General features: G+C 47.1%; 1 protein-coding gene across 1 annotated transcript in view; it reads left to right on the top strand.

The window, feature by feature from the left end:
- The window catches only part of KIF5C (kinesin family member 5C), a gene marked incomplete at both ends in the record, with an annotated part of 148,851 nt that extends 142,222 nt beyond the window's left edge, over positions 1-6,629 (top strand). The window contains 4 exons of the mRNA XM_082658878.1: positions 148-219; positions 3,129-3,233; positions 5,155-5,371; positions 6,523-6,629. Of these exons, the coding sequence (XP_082515004.1) occupies positions 148-219; positions 3,129-3,233; positions 5,155-5,371; positions 6,523-6,629 (501 nt within the window). The remainder of the gene's footprint in view (positions 1-147; positions 220-3,128; positions 3,234-5,154; positions 5,372-6,522) is intronic.
- Between the last annotated feature and the right edge of the window lie 15,396 nt (positions 6,630-22,025).

The raw sequence follows: 22,025 nt of genomic DNA, 5'->3' as shown, positions 1-22,025 counted from the left end.
TCAGAGGAAGTGGTGAGCCCCATGGCCTCGATGGTTGGCTTACAGAGCTTTATGGAGCTGTCTGGGGTTGATGGTCTGGTGCCAGCTGTTTCGTAAATTCAGCGTGTTCCCTCATTTAAGTGGCATTTTAACAATCTTCTCTTCCAGTCTCGAGAGCTACAGACTCTGCACAACCTCCGTAAACTCTTCGTCCAGGATCTGACCGCCCGGGTTAAAAAAGTGAGTTCTAGTTTGTGTGAATGGGACTGAGAAGAAAAGTTGGCCAGAACGAATCATTTTCAGTTGAAGTATCACTTGCTTAAATCGGGGCTGGTTATGCTTAAAAATTAATTACTTCATGCCAGAGAATGTGATTAAAAGAATGTGCTGGAGGGGGAAAAATACTTGGGAACATTTTTCCTTCTTAGTACAAGGAAGTTATTGGGTTGGCCAGAGAAGTTCATTAGGGTTTTTCCCGTAACATTTTATGGAAAAACCCGAGCGAACTTTTTGGGCCAACCCAATATCCTTTCAAATGAACGCATATTTATCTGGCCACAGTGTGAAAACCTCTGAGCGTTGCAGGGAAAACCCAGAGGGGTCTCATCAGACAGCGTGGCCCTGAAGCCTGGTGAACGATGTCAGGAACGTGGAAGTCAGGGGCTAGAGCCTCATCTTTGCTTGTTAAGAGGCTATGAGGGGCCAGGTCAGAGTGTACGAAGCACTTTAACATCCGGCGTCTTGTTTGCTCTCCCCAGGAGCTATCTAAGTGGTTCTTAGTGTTCTGTTTTGCAGCTGTGGAGGTGGGCTCAGAGGTTACCTGACCTCCCGAGATCACGCAGCTGGGGAGAGCCAGAGATGGGATTGTAATCCAGGTCTGTGTGACTCCAGAGTCTGAGCTGCTTTGGTCCTTGTGCCACACACAGTGACAGTGATCTTGGGAGTCACTGAACGGTGAACCCCCAGAGCAGCTAGCAGAGGTTTTGGGAGGGGGAGGGGGAGGGGGAACAGCAAGGGGGCTATGCTTTAAAGATATTTGAAAGTGATGGATGAGGGGCAGTGGGCGTGCCCAGAGGTGTGACAGGATGGACGGAAGGTATATTTAAGAAAAGTGTGTGCATGGGGGTCTGTGTGAAGGAGCGAAGGAAAAGGGATGAAATATATTATAAAAAAAAAAAGAGGAGGTGACTGATGGAGTCGGATCTGAGAAGACAGAATTGATGGTATAGGGGAATGTATTAGGCTTGGTAGATGGAAAGGGCCCACTTTCCCAGAGAGGAGACGTGGAGAAGCCAAGATGGAGACATTCGTAGGGAAATATATGACACTGGGAAGAGATGCATCTGAAGACTTTGACCTTCTCAGTTAATGTGGAGAAGAAGGTGCTCGATGGAGAAGAAGGAAGAGAATGGGAAGCCCACAGAGACTAGAGGCGGCCCAGGCAGCTGTGGGGGATTTGCTGGGGACGAACAAAAGGATGCTGGGCAGTGTGGGAGCGTCCAGCTGAGGGTCAGAGCACGGATTTGTCGTGGCACCTGACAGCACGATTCTAGTGAGCTTGGAGGCCTGGAAATAAAAACAAGGAAAGAGGGTGGAGAATGATGGGAGGTTTCAAGGTGGCACTGGTCAGGCAGGTAGGTAGTGATCACCGTCATCAAAATAGAAATGACTGGAGGACCTGGACCAGGGAGGAGAGAGAGGCCAGAGCAGAGGTGATGGATACAGAGACTAGAGAGGTTATGACAAGAACCAAAAACGCTCAGTTGGAGGGAGGAGGTGTTTCAAGGAGGGTGCAGAGCTTGAGATCAGACTTCCCTGACTTCACGATATAAAACTCTCTAGGAAGAGCCTATTCCTAGACCAGTGGTTCTCAAAGTGTGGCCACCTGGCTAGCAGCACTAACGTCACCTGGGAACTTGCTAGAGGTGCAAATTCTCAGACCCACCCTGGATCCACTGACTCAGAGATGAGGGTAGGGCCCAGCAATCTGAGTTTTAACAAATCCTCTTCTGGGTTTGAGAACCCCGGATTTAGATCAAAGAGACAGGTTTGAGATGCTCATATAGACATCACGTCTCAGAAAGAGAAGGGTGATGATCTCTTCTATAATGAGACAAAGCAAGCGTGCTTTGCCATTTTGGGAATCCAGGATGTGTTTCTACATGTATTTCCCAACTTATCTGGCCACTCAGTGTGGCAGTGCTGGGAGAACAGTGTTTTTATCAATCTCAAGACCTGATAAATTTCGAGAGTTGATCCAGCACAGCGTGCAGATGCCAGGACTAGTCTGAGATGGATTCATTAAGTAATTTCATGGAATTGGAAGCTGAAGGGACAAGCAGAGGCCATTGAGACTTCCCAGTGGGACCACAGACACTTTCCCACAGCTTGATGACTTGTTATCTCACTTGTGATGTTTGAAATGAAACTTGGGTCTTGGGCTTATGTTGTTTCTTTTTTTAACATCTTTATTGGAGTATAATTGCTTTACATTGTTGTGTTAGTCGCTGCTGTATAACAGAGTGAATCAGCTATACGTATACATATATCCCCATATCCCCTCCCTCTTGCATCTCCCTCCCTCCCACCCTCCCTATCCCACCCCTCTAGGTGGTCACAAAGCACGGAGCTGATCTCCCTGTGCTATGCGTCTGCTTCTCACTAGCTATTTTACATTTGGTAGTATATGTATGTCCATGCCACTCTTTCACTTCATCCCAGCTTCCCCTTCCCCGTCCCCGTGTCCTCAAGTCCATTCTCTACATCTGTGTCTTTATTCCTGTCCTGTTGGGCTTATGTTTTCACACTAGTTCTTCTTAATGAGTTTTGGAACACTTCCTTTTGAAAAGAAAAGCCTCTACCTGCGTGCAAGGGAGAGGTATATTTCACAAAGAGAGCTGAATCCCTCAAAAAAAGAGTTGAAGTTTTTTTGTCAGTTGTCCAAAGAAAGAACACTTTTGATACCGATCAAGGAAATTAATGGGGAAGAAGGTCGAGTCTAAACTTTTAGAACCACTCTTCGTTTTCACTTTCAGAATAACCTTTAGTAAGATTGGGGGTTTTCTTTCGAATGGCTCATCCACGTGATGCTGGGACTGGGGGTGGGCGGTGTGGAGGCCTGTCCCGCTGACCCCTTGGTGTTGACGCAGAGCGTAGAGCTGGACAGCGACGAGGGAGGAGGCAGTGCTGCCCAGAAGCAGAAAATTTCCTTCCTGGAGAATAACCTGGAGCAGCTCACTAAGGTCCACAAACAGGTAGGAGGGTTGCGTCATCTTCCTCCTGCTTCTCTTTCTCTCCTGGAGAGAAGCCCCGCTGGATTCAGCCCTAGTGAGGGAGGTGACTCTGATACAGAAGGTAAAAGGACAGTACATCACTAGGGAACATCAGTGCTGGAAGGGACCTGGCACTCTTTTAGTCTTCAGTGACTTCCCTTGTATAGAAATTACCTTTTTTTTTTTTTATTTTTTTTTATTTTTTGGTCGTGCCACCTGGCACGCGGGATCTTAGTTCCCCAACCAAGGATCGAACCCGCACCCCCTGCAGTGGAAACGCAGAGTCTTAACCACTGGACCACCAGGGAAGTCCTAAAATACTTTCCTGATGGAAGCCAAATATAAGGAATTGAGTGTGAGCTCTCTGGGGCTTGGGGAGCAGGGTGTTCAGTCGTGTCTTTTCATCCTGCCTCCCATCCCAGCCTCCAACCCCAGCTGGCCTCAGTGTCTCCCGTGATGCTTTTCAGGACCCTCTGTGGACCCAAAGACTCCACAGAATGCAAAGTGGATGCCAGCGAGCTGGGTCAGGCTCCCTCTTTTTATAGATGAGGAAACAGACTGGGCGAGGAAGCCACTGGCTTCATCCCACACGTGGGAGCACTGGGGCCGGAACCAGCCCCCTCTCTGCACTGTCACCCTATTTCTTGGGCATCCTCTCAGGTTCCTGCAACACCCTGGAGTTTGTCTAGAGTGACAGAGTGACAGTGTCCAAACCTACCAGTGACTTAGGCAGGTTATTTGTCTCCTTTCTGTTTAAATGCTGGAAGGTTCATGACGGTTTTCCCTAAATCCTCAAGATTTGGGATCTGATAAAAATGGTCCAACATTTTGGACCCCGTGGCCCAGGGGATGTCATTTCTCTTTGACTTGTTACATCCTCTTCAACATTACTGATGATGGCATTTTTCCCCAAAGGGAGGATGACAGATTCAACATGGTTGAAGTCATTCAAGCAAATTGTTGATGAGAAATAGAAAAGCAGAAACCACCAGGGAACTTGAAATAGAGCTCTGAAATTCATTAATTATTTTATTCATGAATTCAGTGAATATTTATTAAAAACCTACTCTCTGCCGGGCACTGGAGCTGGTGCTGGGTGCGGGGGGGCCACAGGAGTAAAGAAAACAGGTGTAGACCCAGCAGTAGTTCAACCTTTGTTTAGCACTTAAGATTCTCAAAACTTTTCCTGATCCATTTGGATTCCCACAGTGATCCTGTTTATGTAGCCTGTAGACTTAGAGTGGTTGAGTGACGCACACCTGGTCAGACGGCCAGGCAGTTACAGATACGGCTCTTGAGCCCATTCTTAACCCAGGGTGAGCTTGTTCCTTCTTAACTGAGCGTCTTAGGTAATGAAAGAATGAGCAGTATCCCGGAGTTACCTGTTAGCCTCTGGATATGTTGCAAAGTGGGGTCCAAACCCGGTGCTGGTGTAGACGATGTGTCCCGGCTTGGAAGGAGCCTTCAGAGAGCTCTAGAACATGAATGCCTTTCACTGAGCGTGTCTGAACTGGCTTCACGTTTCTTATCTTTCACATGCCAGTGTCCAAGTAGTCAATTTTCTCTGGCAAGTCCCCCCCTCACCCCTCAAACAAAAGAGGCAGTAAATCCCACCCACGCCTGAAAGTTTCCTACAGCTGGAAATGGCTTTTGATTCTATCGCACACCCCTCCCCGCTTTCTCGTACCCGTGAATCCTGGGTTTGGCAAATTGGAGCCTCAGGGTATGGGAGTTTTTATTCCCGTTGGTCCCACCGTTTGTGGTCTTACAGACCCTCCAAGACGGCCCTGGTGGGGCGCGTGGGTGGTGGTTCTAGCTGCTCTCCTGTCACCTTCTCAGCCCCCGCAGTGCGTCTGCCCAGCCCCCCCGCCCCGTAACTCCCCACCTCCCCCTCCCGCCGCAGCTGGTCCGGGACAACGCAGACCTGCGCTGTGAGCTGCCCAAGCTGGAGAAGCGCCTGCGTGCCACGGCCGAGCGCGTCAAGGCACTGGAGAGCGCGCTGAAGGAGGCCAAGGAGAACGCCATGCGGGACCGCAAGCGCTACCAGCAGGAGGTGGACCGCATCAAGGAGGCTGTGCGAGCCAAGAACATGGCCAGGAGGGCCCACTCGGCCCAGATCGGTACGTGTGCCCGCACCCGGGCCCTTGACAGAAGGCGAGGGCTCCTCTGGCTGGAAGCTCTGGGCGGGGCGGCCCGGCTCCTCCCGGCGCCCAGCGTCCATCCTGGGAGGATGGGATGGCCAGGCGTGCGCTTCCTTACACTGAGAGATTCTGGGGGACCTTGTGATCGTCAAAGCTATTGAGCTGAGCAGAGAAGGCGGCCAGCCCTGGCTTCAGGCGGAGGTGTTTGGCTGTAAACAGGCAGAGGTATACTTTCTCCGGAATACCGGAATATATGGCTTGCTCAGGAAAGCCCGAAGGCCCCTTCTGTTCTGCACCCGGCGGAACCATGAAGGAGCTACGTGTAACCAGAAGCCTCAGGGAGAGCTGCTTGCAAGCGCAGCCTTGGAAATACTCTGGAGAGAGCCAGGCCTGGCATCAGTGAGTGCAGGGGGCCTGGACATCCAGCCCCTTCAAGACCTGGATTTGGACCCATGCAAAGAATGAGAGTGTGCCTGTTGAGTCATAGTTCTTGGGATAATGCTGTGACAGTAGAAGGGATTTAAGGATGTTCTCTAGAGCGCTTTTTTCTTTTCTTTTCTTTTTTTTCTTTTTATTTTTTCAATTGAAACATCTCCAATAACATGTAATATTATTTCTCATCAGATATTGCTGTGCAGATGTTATGTAAACCAGCAACTTCACGTTTCTAGTTTTAAGATCATAACTTACATTAGTGGTTCATTGCATTTATTGGGTCTTATACCCTTGGACTATCTTACTGAAAACTGTGAACCCTCTCCCCCTAAAGTGCATCACAGACAGAGTTCTGCATCCAGTTTCAGGGAGATACTGTTGGAACCCATTGGGACCCACGGATCTGCCTCAGATAAAACTGAAAGTCCTCTGTTTCTACTTTTCCTTGATAAGAATTGAAATAATTGATACACAAGGTCTCTTTGTCCCCTAAACATTGGGTGCCTTGGATTAACTAACTGTACTAATCGGAGGGCAAACGTCCCACTTTCAGAAAGATCTGGTGATTGATAAGAATTGTAATGTCGATAAAAAGTGTGCCCCTTGGTTTTCGCACGTGACCTGGAGGTATCTCGGCGCGGCTGTTTAAGTCCTTTCTGAATGTCTCTTCTCTCTTTTCTGTCGGTTGGATACAGCCAAGCCCATCCGCCCTGGACACTACCCAGCATCATCTCCAACGGCCGTCCACGCCATCCGAGGGGGAGGAGGCAGCTCTTCAAACTCCGCTCACTACCAGAAATAAACACGAAGTGAGTCCTTAGTGTCAGGGGTGGCTTCCGTCCGGGGCGGCCCTGGGGCTCTCCCTGCTTCTGCCTGGCTCTCAGCCATGTGTGTGTGGACCTGCAGTGGAGAGGAAAGGGTGCAGCTCTACCCCAGCACAGGCCCTGGGGCTTCAGGTTATCAGGGGCCTGGGTCTACCTTCAGCTCAGTCTAGGACCTCAGGGTCTCCCAGCTAAGGTCACCTGGTGCCAGGGACCCTCCAGGGACGGGCAGGGTGCGGTGAATGAATCATCCGAGCTTTCTTTTGTCTGCGGGACTCCCCTCTGTAGCTGGCATCCAGAAGGGCATTACCTGTCTGTCAACTGCTTTTACCCAGAGCAGGCAGGTGTGGGTGCCTGCTTTAAGTCTCAGGAACTGGATATAAAGAAAGAGCCAGATAATAGAAAGTCACTTTTTTTTTTTTTGCGGTACGCGGGCCTCTCACTGCTGTGGCCTCTCCCGTTGCGGAGCACAGGCTCTGGACGCGCAGCCTCAGTGGCCATGGCTCACGGGCCCAGCTGCTCCGCGGCATGTGGGATCTTCCCGGACCGGGGCACGAACCCGTGTCCCCTGCATCGGCAGGCAGACCCTCAACCGCTGTGCCACCAGGGAAGCCCTAGAAAGTCACATTTTTATAATTACTATCTGAACGCAACAAATGGAGTCTTTAAGAATTGTGCAGATTTATGTCTAGGTGGGTCCAGACCACTCTTTGCTTTGAGATGGCGGTCTGAAAACTTCTCTTCCCACACTCCACATGCCTGACATTGCTGTACCAGCACAAGGGAAGAAGTGATGTCCTTTTAGAAAAGAGAAGGAGAGAGCACAAGCCTGTGCTCTTGTACTTGAGATAAAGAGTTTACTGGTTGGGCAGGGCAGACAGCTAGGTGGCCAGAAAACTCTGTTTAGAGAAACTCTGACTTCGGGCCAGTAACCCGTAGATGGGAGGAGGTGGATCCTAACGTTGACCTTGGAGTCTCCGTCCTCACTAGGAAAGCTTGTGAGCTTGACAGCAAAGCCGCAGCTATCAGGGGCAACTCAGGAGAGCGCTGGTTCCTCACCCAGTCCTTTTTGCATCCAGGTAAGGAAAGTGAATATGAGGGGCTAGAGACTCCACTCAGGGGGTACGACGACATTGCTAAGGCTCAGACTGAAACTTCCACGGAGGAAGCTTGGCGGCTGCACCCAGATGACTTTCACCTGCCCTGCCCCAGGCAGCATGTCGAGGAGCGGGACAGGTTGAGGCAGGCCGCGGGCGGGCAGCGTGCCCGCCACCTTCTGCCGTATCCTGGGAGGGTGGATGCAGAATTATCTTGGCTGTGGGCCACCCTGTTCAGATGCGATCTCTGCTTTCAATCAGAAATAAAGTGAAGCTGGATGTTATAAAATTGCTTCTGACCGCACGTTATCAGTGTCGGGGATGACGCTTGAAGGGAACTGTAAGAACAAATTGGGCCGCTTAGAACAGAAAGCCTAAAGCAGTGGTTCTCGACCTTTGGCGGGTGTCAGCATCATCTAGCACCCAGACACCCAGGCTCCTTGAAGGAGCATAGGCCCAGAGCCTTTGTATTTTTACCAAGTACCCCAGGTGATTTTGCTGGCCACCTAAGTTTGAGACCTGCTAGCCTAAAATATCCTAAAGTGGCTGATACAGGATGGACGTTTATTTCTTTGTCACGTAAAGGACATTTGAGGGTGGTCTGTCAGTGACTGGTAGAAAAACTCTACAGTGACAACAGAAAGCTATAGCCTCTTAAATTTAGACTCACTGTCCTCAGCAAGTACCTTCCTTGCTGGTCTCCTAAATGACTTCCTCAAGCTCGCCTAAATGACTTCTGCAGTTCTAGCTATCGTGCCTGTGTGTTGTGTGTTCAGCAAGCAGAGAGGAGGCTGGGGAGAGGCAAAAGCAGCTCTTACAGTTGAATGAGCTTCCTTTAAGTAGCCTCCCCGGAAGTCCCATCCAGCTCTGATCCCTGCATCCCTCTGGCCAGAGTTGAAACACGCGGCCACATCTAGCTTCAAGGGAGGCTGGAGAAGGTCGTCTTTAGCTGGGCACATCACCGCCCCAAACAAGAGTAGGGTTCTGTTGCCTAGGACAAGGAGATTGAGGTTGGGTGGGCAACCAGCACTCTACTTGTTGAACACCTGATCTGCAGCGGCACTGTGCTAGACGTAATATCTACATCACCCCATCTGATGGGAGCACTGGGTTAGTGTGTGCCCTTGGCTCCCAGCAAGCTTTTAATGACTATACCGGCCCAGGGATTCCAGGGTCAGAGACTGCAGTGGACAGTCCCTCTCCTCGTGCATGCCCGTAAATGCCTATCAGACCCACGTTTTATGGAGGGTGCGTACAACCAGATGTTGGCTAGGCCTCACCCGTATATCCCCTTCTCACTCTGAAGACTGAAAATCAATAGGTCTGGTGAGACTTTGAAGACCTTCAGCGAATAGAACCACCCTCACCTGTCATGGCCGTTCTTTCTCTAACTCAAAGTGTTTTGAGTGGTTTTGATGATTTTATCTGAAATTGGAACCTCCACCACCCACCTTATCTATTCAAATGACTCCTGTAACTGCATGTTTTCCTCACAGTGTCACCAAACAAACAGGCCCCATCCAGGTGTCGGGATGGTGGTAGGGTCAAAGGGCCTGACTTTGGACGAGTGACCCAGGTCAGGTGTCAGGTCTTCCACTGCCTTCAAGTTACTTAACCTTACGGTCGGTTTCCTTGTCTGTGAAATAGGGAGAATCCTTTCCCTGGGCCACGGGCATTGATTTGAGGACTAAATGAGGTCATACTTATGAGCTGCTTGGCACGTAACAAGTGCTCAAGAAAATGTCAGCTGTAGGAGAGGCTAGCACTGTAAGCTTGGCACACAGTAGGTGGTCCATGAATGTTGGTTTATATTCTCTTCTAATTCTCATAGTTGTTACAAAATAGTTTTTAGTCTGTAGCACTTGATCATAACCACGGCAGGGAAGGCCCATGTCTGAGTATCCTATTTGGTGCTATGACCAGATATAAGGGGTTTTAAAGATACTATCATTTATTTATCCAAAAGTTATGAACAGCAACATTGACTATTTTTATGAAAATAACTGGGCATTGGTCAGTGGAGGTTAAAAAAAGGATGATAACCAATGGAGTAGGGAATTATAATTGGAAGTGAGGGAATGCTTATTAAAAAATCAGCTTATTAAAAAAATTGGAAATATGGAATTAATCACTTAGATGAGATCTAATTAATTAATTAGCAATTAATTGCTTTTTGAGATGATCTTTCCTGCTCTTTGGATTCTCGTTCTGAAGTGTGTCTGTCCTGTAGAAATGATCTCAACTGCTGACTCTTCCCAGCCCTCCTTTTGGAGCCAGAGCGGCACATTCATACTTGGGCAGCATCTGGGTACCTTTGGGATTTCTTTCTGCTTCATTTAGGATTCAAGGAATATAGTCACAATGAGTCTTTCAGTTTATGCCCAAAGTTTCAGAGCAACCGAGGATGCCAACATACAGAAATCAAAAGAACCCAGGACAATGCCAGCTTTTATCTCATCTCATTCAAATCTGGGGGTGTGGACTGCGTTAGGAGGAGGGGCCCATCCTTTTCAACCCCCAAAGCTGGACATGGGACAGTACAGTGCAGTAAGCTGACGACACGGGATATGGGGTTGGCCAGATGTGGCCTTGGCTCTATTCCTGTGTGACATTGGGCAAATTTCTTGATTATTTTTAGCCTCAGTTTCTTCATCCGCCAAATGGGATCAGGCATTTTGTACTTGCTCTGTACTTGGTTTAACAGTAAAGAGACAAAGAAGGCTCTGTTCTTGTGTACTGACACGCTGTCGGGGTGAGATAGACAGCAAATAAAGACGGTAACTGCAAATAGTGTTAAGTGTTCTGAAGAAAATAAGAACAGGTTAATGAAATAGAGATGAGGGACACTTATCTAGAAGAGGGGGTGACATTTGAGCTGAGAACTAAATGATGAGAAATGCCAGCCCCGCAATGACATGGGCACAGACACTCGCTGGAAGGTGGTGGGTCTAGACTGTGGCATATTTGAGGAACCACGGGAAGGCTGATAAGGCTGGAGAACAGGGGAGACCATTAAAACTAGGAATGTTGGGGAGGGAGATGGGACCAGATAAATGAGGGCTTTGAGGCCGAGGTGAGCAGTTTAGAGTGTAAGCTAGGCGTGTAGGGCCAGTGGGGACTTTGGGCATGGGAGTGCTGGAACTCAGTTCATGATTAGGAGAGGTCTGCCTGGGCTGGACTCTGGAGGAAGGAGGGGGGTGGGGTGAGCGTAAGAGCAGGGGGCTCCCCTGGGGGCTATTGCGGGTGTCCACTTTGGGGGGAGTAGCATTGAGCCAGGGTGGCAGCAGCAACTGGTCAGAGTCAGCCTGTGTTGGAGAGCTGAGGGTGGAGGGGAGAGAAGGAGGGGTGGGTGGGAATCAAAGGTGATTCCTAGGCTGGGGCCCTAGCAACCAGGTCAATACTGGTACCTTTTAGCCATGACTGGGAAAACTGGGCAATGAACAGATTTTATGGAAAAACAGAGAGTTTGGTTGATTATGAGATGCCTCTTAGACAATCCAACCTAGCTCACCATCCAAGCGGGTATGTTGAGTAGGCAGTGGGACCCATAAGCTCGGGAGAAAGATGAGGGCTGAGATCATAGAGAACTGTAGCCCGTAGATTGTGTTTAAGGCCATGGGGTGGAGGAGATGACCTGCAGAAAGGTGGATAGAGGCAGAGGGTGGGGAGAGTTAGGCCAGGCCTGGGGACTGGCCAATGGAAAGGTCAGAAAAAGGAGGTAGCACCAGTAAAGGGGTCTGAGGGGGCAAGAATGTGATGTTTGAGGAGGTGAAGTGGAGCCCTGCTTCCTAAGGGGAGGTCCTCAGCTGTGCCAAAGGCTGCTCAGAGCTCCAGGAGGATAACCACAGAGACTGAGGGCAGTGATGTCAGCTTCAGCACGAGGGGGAAGCATGGGCCAGAGCGTGGGGGTGGGGAAATAGAGCCAGCCACTGCATGCAGCTTGAAGTTTTGTTCGAAGGAGCAGAGGAATGGAGGGATGTGGGGTTAAGATGGGATTTGCATTTCTTTTTTAAGGTAGGAGCCATTACAGCTTATTTGTACGCTGATGGTAATGATCCAGCTGGGAAGGGAAATTGATAACTTAGGAGACAGGAGAATTACAGTAGAGAGTATTGGCTTTCTGAGAGGGGCTGTGATCCAGAACATAAGCAGAGGCAACACTGCGCCCAAGGTGACAGGAAGGCAGAGCAGAAAGTACGGCTGCTGGTGGCTGGTAGCTGAGGGTGTTGGTAGATCCATCCAGTAAGATGGATCCCATCTTAGCGCTTGTTTTCTCATGCAAGTAAGAAGCCAGGTTACCAGCTGAGAGGGTGGGGGGAGACCGTGCTGCAGGCTGAAGAGAGAAGGCGTGACATAGGCCTCTCGGGCAGTGCTGAGTGCTTACTTGAGGCCCCATATTGAAAGTAGACACCATTTAAATATGTGTTCAGCTCCCTGGTTCTGAGGGCCCTGGAGTACGGCGGTGCCAGTGGGCACTGGTTCGAATTGCCCACCAGATGGCGCCAGTGGGGCATTGCTGAAACCTGTTTTCTGTCCGGCTTTGGGGCAGAATTGTGTTCTCTTCGTTTTCCTATCTGTAGACTGTTATTTCTCAAGCTTGAGTAGTAAATAGAGTACTTTTAGGGAAATAAAATTCTCACAGATTCCTGGAGTTTAAATTATAAAACAATTATAAAATATTTCAATTATTTTAATACTCAAGTATTTGCACATTAAAAACAGTGTATGCTCCCTATACTTAATGGATCTTCCATAACTATCAAGTTGAAACAAATTTAGAAAATAGATTTAAAAAGTCAAAAATCCAAATCACGAACCTTTACTAAGCTTTACTAATTTAACGAATGACAATCTTTTGCTGAAAATAAAGAGCTGTGTGCCGTGTGACTCTGGTATGCATTGCTTCTGGTCAAGTTTGGCTCATGTGTCAAGACATGACAATTCTTTCACCCTCTTTCTCTGTTAAAAACCACTGCAGAGTCACAGCATGCTTTCAGGTCATTTTGTCTTCTTGTGGCTGGAACGCATCATTTTCCCATTGCCCAGCTTTAGCCTGAAGATGATGAAAGTTGTGAGGAGAAGCACCAACTCGGTGTTGGCATAAAGCAGGTGTGGTGCTGAAGTTGGTGACAGGTGGTCAGCTAGATAATCTAGAATATGCACATGTTGGGCTTCCCTGGTGCCACAGTGGTTGAGAGTTCGCCTGCCGATGCAGGGGACACGGGTTCATGCCCCGGTCCGGGAAGATCCCACATGCTGCGGGGTGGCTGGGCCCGTGAACCATGGCCGCTGGGCCTGCGCGTCCGGAGCCTGTGCTCCGCAACGGGAGAGGCCACAGCAGTGAGAGGCCCGCATAAAAAAAAAAAAAAAAAAATCCTAGAATACGCACATGTTAACGCTTCAGATTTTCATGGCAAGAAAAGCATAAAATTGAAAATATTGTGAAATGAACCAAAGACTGAGGATGCCTTTCGCTTTGTTGATATAGATGAAGACTGACATTTTGAGGACTGTACTTTCATTAGAAACCATATATATCAAGCCTAGAAATCATATTCTATTTAATAAAGTTTTGATACACTTTAATAAAATATTAGGCGAAATCGCAGCGGCGGAGCTGGAAGGGACTCACTGGCCTCTTACAGTACATTTGAAGAAGCATTTTTTTTTTAACACTGTGATTTCATGTTTTGAGGCATAAAGAAAAGAGCTCTGGAGAAGCACTTCTGCAGTTCATAGCAGGGTCACCCAGGTGAACGTAACTACAGGAAGCCATCAGAGGAGCCCAGGAGTCTGTCATGACCCCTGTGTCATGATTTATGTGACATTCCGTGGGTCACTAACCGTCACTGTAGGATGACTCTGTCTCTTTCTGGTTTTACTACCTCAGGAGCTTATCGTGACTATATTTGCTAATTGTTTTCTTCTTTTTTTAAGTTTATGTCTAAGTGTTTTCGTTTTTTTAAATTTAATTTTTATTTTATATTGGAGTAGAGTCGATTTACAATGGTTGTGTCAGGTGCACAGCAAAGTGATTCAGTTATACATATACCTATATCCATTCTTTTTCAGATTCTTTCCCATATATTAATAAAAATAAGATCTTTAACTCCTTAAATGGTGGGATGGGGCACACGCATAACAAAGATTTATGGGCTTTCACCATCCTTTCCTTTTGCTGCCATGATGTGATGGTCATCTGGGACCAAGGGTCTGAATTCCTGGACCCTGTGTTGCCTGTGTGCCTCCTGCTGTCAGGATCTTCAGCCTGTCATACTTGGCCCAGGCACTGGGAACGCACAAATGACTTTCTTTTGCAAGCAGTCTTCTCACAGTAAGCTACATCCAAACAGGGAAATTCCAAGTGTGCATTAAAGACAGGAAACCCAGTATTTTCTAGCCTCGCACGTAAACCTCAGATCTCCTTCACTTTAAATGCCCCTGGCCATTTCCTCATATTCACCACTCTCAGTGGAAGCCCTAAACATAACGTCCACTTGGGCTGCTGGCTCTTCTTTTTTTGAATTGAGAAAGTTCCACCTTCTCTGAAGCCCCACCTCACCCTTCTCCCTTAACTGCTTTCCTCACCCACCCCAGGCAGAATGGAGTTTTCTCTCTAAGCTTTTGCCTGTTGGAACAACAAGGCTGTTTCTGGCTGATCCTTGGTATATCCTTAGGTTCAGGCTGAGCTTCTCAAAATGGCATCTGCTCATTTATACTCTATTTTCTTTTCTTTTCTTTTCTTTTTTTTTTTGTGGTACGCAGGCCTCTCAGTGTTGTGGCCTCTCCCGTTGTGGAGCACAGGCTCCGGACGCGCAGGCTCAGCGGCCACGGCTCACGGGTCCAGCCGCTTCGCGGCATGTGGGATCTTCCCGGACTGGGGCACGAACCCGCGTCCCCTGCATCGGCAGGCGGACTCTCAACCACTGTGCCACCAGGGAAGCCCTCTATTTGCTTTTCTGACACACTCTGTCTTTCCTTCTTTTTTCTTTTCTTTTTTATTTTAACATCTTCATTGGAGTATAGTTGCTTTACAATGGTGTATTAGTTTCTGCTGTATAACAAAGTGAATCAGCAATATGTATACATATATCTGCATATCCCCTCCCTCTTGTGTCTTTCCTTCTTATTACCCTTCTCTCTGTCCTGAATTCCTGCATCCAGCCTATCTTGCACCATTGTTGGGGTTCATCTTGACCTGTCTCCTGTTCTTGATACCCTAATCACAAATAAAAAATATAGCGGCATAAGATGCACAGGTTGACTTCTGGCCAGAGCAGAAATGGGTTCACTCCACACGTGGAGGGTGGGAGAGCTGCTGCTTTGGGATTTAGCCCTTTGAAGCCGAAAAGCTTCCTTTACAGTAGGTCGTGAAGCCACACATGTGGTCTGCATCAAAGCCACTGGGCTGTTCAACTTGCTACTGCTGTTGGAAAATCCTAGCAATTAAATGAGTAGCTAGTATGTGCATGCGGAGAGGGACCCTTTGCTACAGGCAGGGTAGCTGGATGGTTGTGGGCTCAGGATCTGGAGCTGGACTTCCTGGGGTTGAATCCCAGCTTGGACACGTCCTGGGATAATTACCTCATTTCTCTGGGCCTCAGTGTCCTCCTCTGTGAAACGTGGCCAGATAGCCCCTACTCATAGGGTGGCTGTGAAGATTAGATACATGAGTATCCTAGGGCTTAGATGAGTGCCTGGCACAGAGCCAGCTCTCAGTGATTGCTGGTGTGGTCATGATGGAGTCCAGCTTCACTCAACATGCTACACAGAGGCAGAGTGAACTGTCAAGATCTTAACAACTTGGTAGTGGTGGATCCTGGTCTAAGAGCTCTGATCTGCTCTGCAGCAGTTCTCAGGGTTCCTGACCTTGGGACCTTTGACATTCTTAAAAAGTATCAACATCAAAGAGCTTTTCTATTTCTGGGTTGTATCTATGATAGGTATTATGTTAGAAATTGAAACATTTAAAATAGTAATTCTATTAACAAATGCTATTTTTGGACTTCCCTGGTGGCGCGGTGGTTAAGAATCCGCCTGCCAACGCAGGGGACAAGGGTTCGAGCCCTGGCCCGGGAAGATCCCACATGCTGCAGAGCAACTAAGCCCATGCGCCACAACTACTGAGCCTGCGCTCTAGAGACCACGAGCCACAACTACTGAAGCCCGCGTGCCTAGAGCCCATGCTCTGCAACAAGAGAAGCCACCACAACGAGAAGCCCGCGCACCGCAACGAAGAGTTGCCCCCGCTCGCTGCAACTAGAGAAAGCCCACGCGCAGCAATGAAGACCCAATGCAGCCAAAACTAAATTAACTAATTAATTTTAAAAAATGCCATTTTTAATGAAACATAATTATTTTACAAAACAAAAAACTTAGAATGGCACTCTTATGGTTTCACAAATCTCTTTACTATTTAGCTTGATAAACGACAACTGGATTCTCATATCTGCTGCTGCCTTCTATCTGCTGCAGTGGGTTGTTTTAGTTCAAGTATATGAAGCAAACCCAACCTCTTCCCTCCAGAAAAGGTTCTTGGCCATTTAACAGCTAAGAAAACTGTGGCATGGAGAAGTTATGATCATAGTACCTTCATCACAGGTTTGTGCTGGGAATTGAACAAGACAATGTGAAAGGAGAATGAAAAGTCATAGAAGAATGCCTGGCAAAAATCTGGCCCTGACAAATATTCTCCAGTGTTATGGTGGTTTCACGGGGACAGGCCTAAAAGGAGTAGACGAAGCAGGACCTCAGGAAGAGAGGAAAGAAATGCCTGCAGGCGGGCACTGGTGGGACCTGGGATGGGACTTAGAAACTGGCATTGTGAATTCAACAGGAGGGATCACAGAGGGACCCTTCATTTCCAGCGCAGTCAGCTGCTGGACCTAATTCACCTTAATGGCATGGTTCTCAGAGTTATGAATTCAGAGCAAGTAGAATTGTCTCTCTACAGTAGATTGCACGAATGCCCCCGTAGGATAAATCCACTTCTGTTCAGCAATGATATGTCCAGTACAGTTGTTAATTCTTATAATGTGGGGATTGAATTGTAGAAAGGCAAAGGAAAGATAAAACTATGTACTGTTTGGATTAAGCGTAAATCCACTGCAGGCAATTGCAAAAGCCAAGGTTGGGGGGAAAACATCTCTGACTACTTCTTGCGAAACCCAAATAAAATTAGCTTCTTCCTTCAACCTTCCCCATCCCTTCTAAAGAAAGGTGATTTTATTTCCTTCTCAGTCAGTCACACATTGCCACGCTGCATTACCATCTCCAGTTGGGCAGAGGCCCAGGGACAGTCCAGTAGCGGGCCACTTGGTTTCAGTACCCTGCTTTTAGGAGAGTGAGCGGCTCCTGTAAACCATCTAAGGAGGGTCAACAGAACTGGGTTTTAAATGTTCTTGAGATGCACCGACCTCTCTGGATGGTCAGTCTATTTGGTGGGAACAGTCAGAAATGTTTTTTCTAGGGGCTCACCCATTTACCTCTATACATTATATCCATTTTCTCCCCAGAATTTGTCAAAGGAGGTGAACTTCCAGAAGGTTGGGGGATGGATGGGAATATCCTAGTTAAATCCATTCTTGGGCCTGCTGGAAAGACTGCTTTGGCAGACATGTCTGTAAAGATATTTAACTCAGGAGGAAAAAGAAGCACCTCTAGATAATAAGGGACGTTTTCTTGGTGGAGTTTCCGTGTTTTCCTTTCAGAGCCCCTCACAAAGTCTCGGTTCTCTCTTGCGCTCCCGGAGGTGCTTAAACTAAGCAGATTGGGCCTCCTTTGTGGCCCCCTGTTTCTTCCAAACTATTAGCTAATACGTGCAGAATCTTACACGTTGGGGGAAGGGGGGATTTGAATGAAAGGCCTTCTGTGGAAATCGTGTCGCTTTGTGGTCGGCTGGAGCTGTTGAGGCTGCCCTGTTGAGGCTGTGTGCCTAGCGCTTGGCTGTCAGCATGGGTTGGCTGCGGTCATCACGTCAGGCCATAACCCTACAATTTAAGGTAGGGGCTCGCACCTCCCTGCCTCCAGGTGTGTAGGACGGCCGTCTCATCTGAGCAGGGTGAGCCATAAGTGATTCTGAGATCCTGTGCTTGGAAAAATGAACCTGGAAGGACAGTGAAATGGGCATTTCAAAGGGAGTGTGCAGAGAGCGTTCCTGAGCCTCTTGGTTTTCAGCTCAGAATGGATTTGAATGACAGCTGTGACTATGCTTTCTTAGGCTTTTCATTTCTGGTCCTAATAATAAGCACAAAATCTCACCAGAAAGTCTAAACAGTACAGAGGCTCCTCCCAAAGGCAAACCTCTCTCTCTCTCTCCCTCTCTCTCTGGGACTTCTAAAAATGACAGGAATATAAGGTTGCTTTACCATTTTTAATTGAGCAGCTTTGTAATTGCAAGTGATTGCACTAGTGGAGCAAGAAATGGTAGTTATCAGATGAGTTCCCTGAATATGTATTTTTTGAGTTGGGGAAAAGGTAGTATTCTTTTATTTTTATTTTTTTACATCTTTATTGGAATATAATTGCTTTACAATGGTGTGTTAGTTTCTGCTTCATAACAAAGTGAATCAGTTATACGTATACATATGTTCCCATATCTCTTCCCTCTTGCGTCTCCCTCCCTCCCACCCTCCCTATCCCACCCCTCCTGGTGGTCACAAAGCACGGAGCTGATCTCCCTGTGCTGTGCGGCTGCTTCCCACTAGCTATCTACCTTACGTTTTGTAGTGTATATATGTCCATGCCTCTCTCTCACTTTGTCACAGCTTACCCTTCCCCCTCCCCATATCCTCAGGTCCATTCTCTAGTAGGTCTGTGTCTTTATTCCCGTCTTACCCCTAGGTTCTTCATAACCATTTTTTTTCTTAGATTTCATATATATGTGTTAGCATACGGTATTTGTTTTTCTCTTTCTGACTTACTTCACTCTGTATGACAGACTCTAGGTCCATCCACCTCACTACAAATAACTCAATTTTGTTTCTTTTTATGGCTGACTAATATTCCATTGTATACATGTGTCACATCTTCTTTATCCATTCATCTATCGATGGACACTTAGGTTGCTTCCATGTCCTGGCTATTGTAAATAGAGCTGCAATGAACATTTTGGTACATGCCTCTTTTTGAATTCTGGTTTTCTCAGGGTATATTCCCAGTAGTGGGATTGCTGGGTCGTATGGTAGTTCTATTTGTAGTTTTTTAAGGAACCTCCATACTGTTCTCCATAGTGGCTGTATCAATTTACATTCCCACCAACAGTGCAAGAGGGTTCCCTTTTCTCCACACCATCGCCAGCATTTACTGTTTGTAGACTTTTTGATGAGGCCATTCTGACTGGTGTGAGGTGATGCCTCATGGTAATTTTGATTTGCATTTCTCTAATGATTAGTGATGTTGAGCATCCTTTCATGTGTTTGTTGGCAGTCTGTATACCTTCTTTGGAGAAATGTCTATTTAGGTCTTCTGCCCATTTTTGGATTGGGTTGTTTGTTTCTTTGATATTGAGCTGCATGAAGAGGTAGTATTCTAAAAAGGAATGTGTTCTCTTTTTTTTCTACTCAATTTTTGTTCTTTATTCCTTTTTTTTCCCCTCACCCACTTTGCTTTTATCTACTTTTAAAATCCCTTTCCACACTCTGAAATTTTTCTATTATAATTTATATCCTGCTTATTTATACAAAAATATGTGAGATTGTTTACAGTATTATAACACATAAATCAGGAGAGTGAAGCCAAAAAAAAATTAGAGAGGGAGAGAGCACTGTAGGAGGAACCTGAGTCCAGGGGGTGGGCTCGGGGAGCACTGTAGCAGGAACCACAGTCAAGCACTAAATTTGGATGTAAGCCTTCTAGGGGCAAAAACAGCATGAGGTGTTGAGTTGGAGTTCTTTTCTTTATTGAGGTGTAGTTGATTTACAATATGACATTAGTTTCAGGTGTACAACATAGTTATTTAAAAATTTTCTAGATTATACTCCATTTATTGTTCTTATAAAATATTGGCTGTATTCCCTGTGCTGTGCAATATATCCTTGTAGCTTATTTACTTTATACATAGTAGTTTGTACCTCTTATTCCCCTACCCCTGTCTTGCCCCTCTCCCCTTCCCTCCCCTGCCGTTGATAACCACTAGTTTGTTCTCTATATCCATGAGTGTGTTTCTTTTTTGTTATATTCACTAGTTTGTTTTATCTTTTTAGATTCCACATATAAGTGGTAGCATACAGTATCTGTCTTTCTCTGCCTGAATTGTCTCACTTAGCGTAATGCCCTCCAAGTCCATCCATGTTGTTGCAAGTGGCAAAATTTCATTCTTGTTTGTGGCTGAGTAGTATTCCGTTATATATCTGTATGGAGTTCTTTTTAAAATCAGAAGAGCAGGTGGGTTTTTCTTCGTGTCTGTCACATTTCCTGTGCCAGCAGTCCCCATGTGTTTCTCAAGGATGAGCCTCCACCTAGCTCTCTTGTCACCCACTCCCCACCCCAGAAGCACCATGAGCTCTGCACATGACCCACAGGCAGGATCACAGACAGACCCAGGGCTTCCAGCTGATGTGAGGAAGTTGAGCCTTTCCGTTTCTTCCTGAAAGTTGAGTTCATTAGAGTTGGTCCAAAGGCTGATAAAGGGCTGGCCTCTGAGTCGGGACTAGTCGCCTTTCATCCTGGAGACTTGACGGTGATCAGGTGAACATCTGGTGGGACGTGGAGTGAAATCATAGGGGGTGCCCTGCTGAGTAACGTCATCACACTGGGGAGGTGAAACACACCTTTCAGGACTGGGGGCCTCCTTCTTGAGAGAGCCTGGCTGAGGGGGTGTGTCTGACCTGCCTGGGTATCTTAAAGTGCTGGCAAGTGAGAAAGGATGTTTGGGTTCCCTGGAGGAATGAGAAAATGTGTTATGTTTCTCCAAACATCTATAGTTTCAATAGGCATGGCTTTGGGAAGAGACAGTTGTCAGGGCTAAATACTTAGAGCAAAAGCAGTAAATAGGAGGCTGTACTGTCCAGTAGGCTAGCCACTAGCCACATGTGACCACTGAGCACTTGAAGTGTGGCCAAGTCCACACTGAGATGTGTGGGAACTGCAGAATACACACCAGATGGCAAACACTGGGGGAAAAAAGACTGTGAACGATCTTAGTAGCAATATTGTAATGGAAAATATCTCAATCCCTACTACTTGATTACATGTTGAAATGATAATATTGAGTATATTGGGTTAAATAAAATGTATTATTAAAGTTAATCTTACCCGTTGCTTTTCACTGCTTAGTGTGGCCACTTGAACATTGAAAATTAGATGTGTGGCTCACATGGTATTTCTATGGGGACAGCTCTGGTCTAAATATCTAAAATAAAAAGTTTTTTTTGTTTTTCTTCCTGAGGAGTGAATTTCCATTGTGTTCTCTAACCCCTGTGTTCTCTCTTTGGTTCTCTTTCAACAGATACGACTCTCCACGTAGCATGTCAAGGACTACATTAATCACCAATTCCTTTACTTTTTTTCCCTCCTACACAATTTCCATTTTCTTTTACACTTGCTCACCCCAGCCATCTGCAGTACACCAGTTTCAGATATTTGAGCTGTGTAGAGTTTCTGTGTACAGATGTGTGCTTGGACTTTTCTCTTCCCGAGAAATCTGAAGGGGGCGATTACAGAAGATCCACTTACTCCTGGGATCTGTTGCTGTGGCCCCGGGCTCGGGGCATTGGGTGGTCCCTGGGTGGTCCTTGGAGACTCCTTCTCTGCAGCCACGTCCCAGCAAATACCATTCCCTGGAAGGGAACAACCAAGTGCCGTGGAGGCAGCAGCTTCTGCTTCGCCGCCGCAACTGTCTGGTTTCCTGTAAAATAAACACATTACTTTATATTTTTAGGGAACACAAAAGTGCTGCTATAGGGCGCAAAATTTTCATTCTGGACGCTTTTCCAATACAAATCACCCCAAAGACGCATTTTGAATATCCTGGTCGCATCTTTGGATCTGTAAAATACACCTTTTAGTATGGCATCCGTTAAAATGCAAAGCAAATTTCTTCGAGGCAGAAAAACAATCTGACAGTAGCAATGTAGAAATTGTTCACTCAGACACATCTGTGTAAATGCGAAAAGTGATAGCATTCACCTCTGAGCTGCTTGCTATTGAACCTGCAGTGACTAGTCTCGGCCAGCCCAGGTAGAACATCATTCCTTCAGAAGTGTTGAAAATGCTGCAAAGTTGGATGAGTGGAAATGCGGCTGCCCCCCTCCTTGCTTCCTCTTCCCTCATCCTACTGGA

Source organism: Grampus griseus (assembly GCF_964374135.1).
Source record: "Grampus griseus genome assembly, chromosome: 7".
Lineage (NCBI taxonomy): Eukaryota > Metazoa > Chordata > Mammalia > Artiodactyla > Delphinidae > Grampus > Grampus griseus.
The sequence above is the reverse complement of the archived record's forward strand: the minus strand, read 5'-3'. Positions and strand labels throughout refer to the sequence as shown.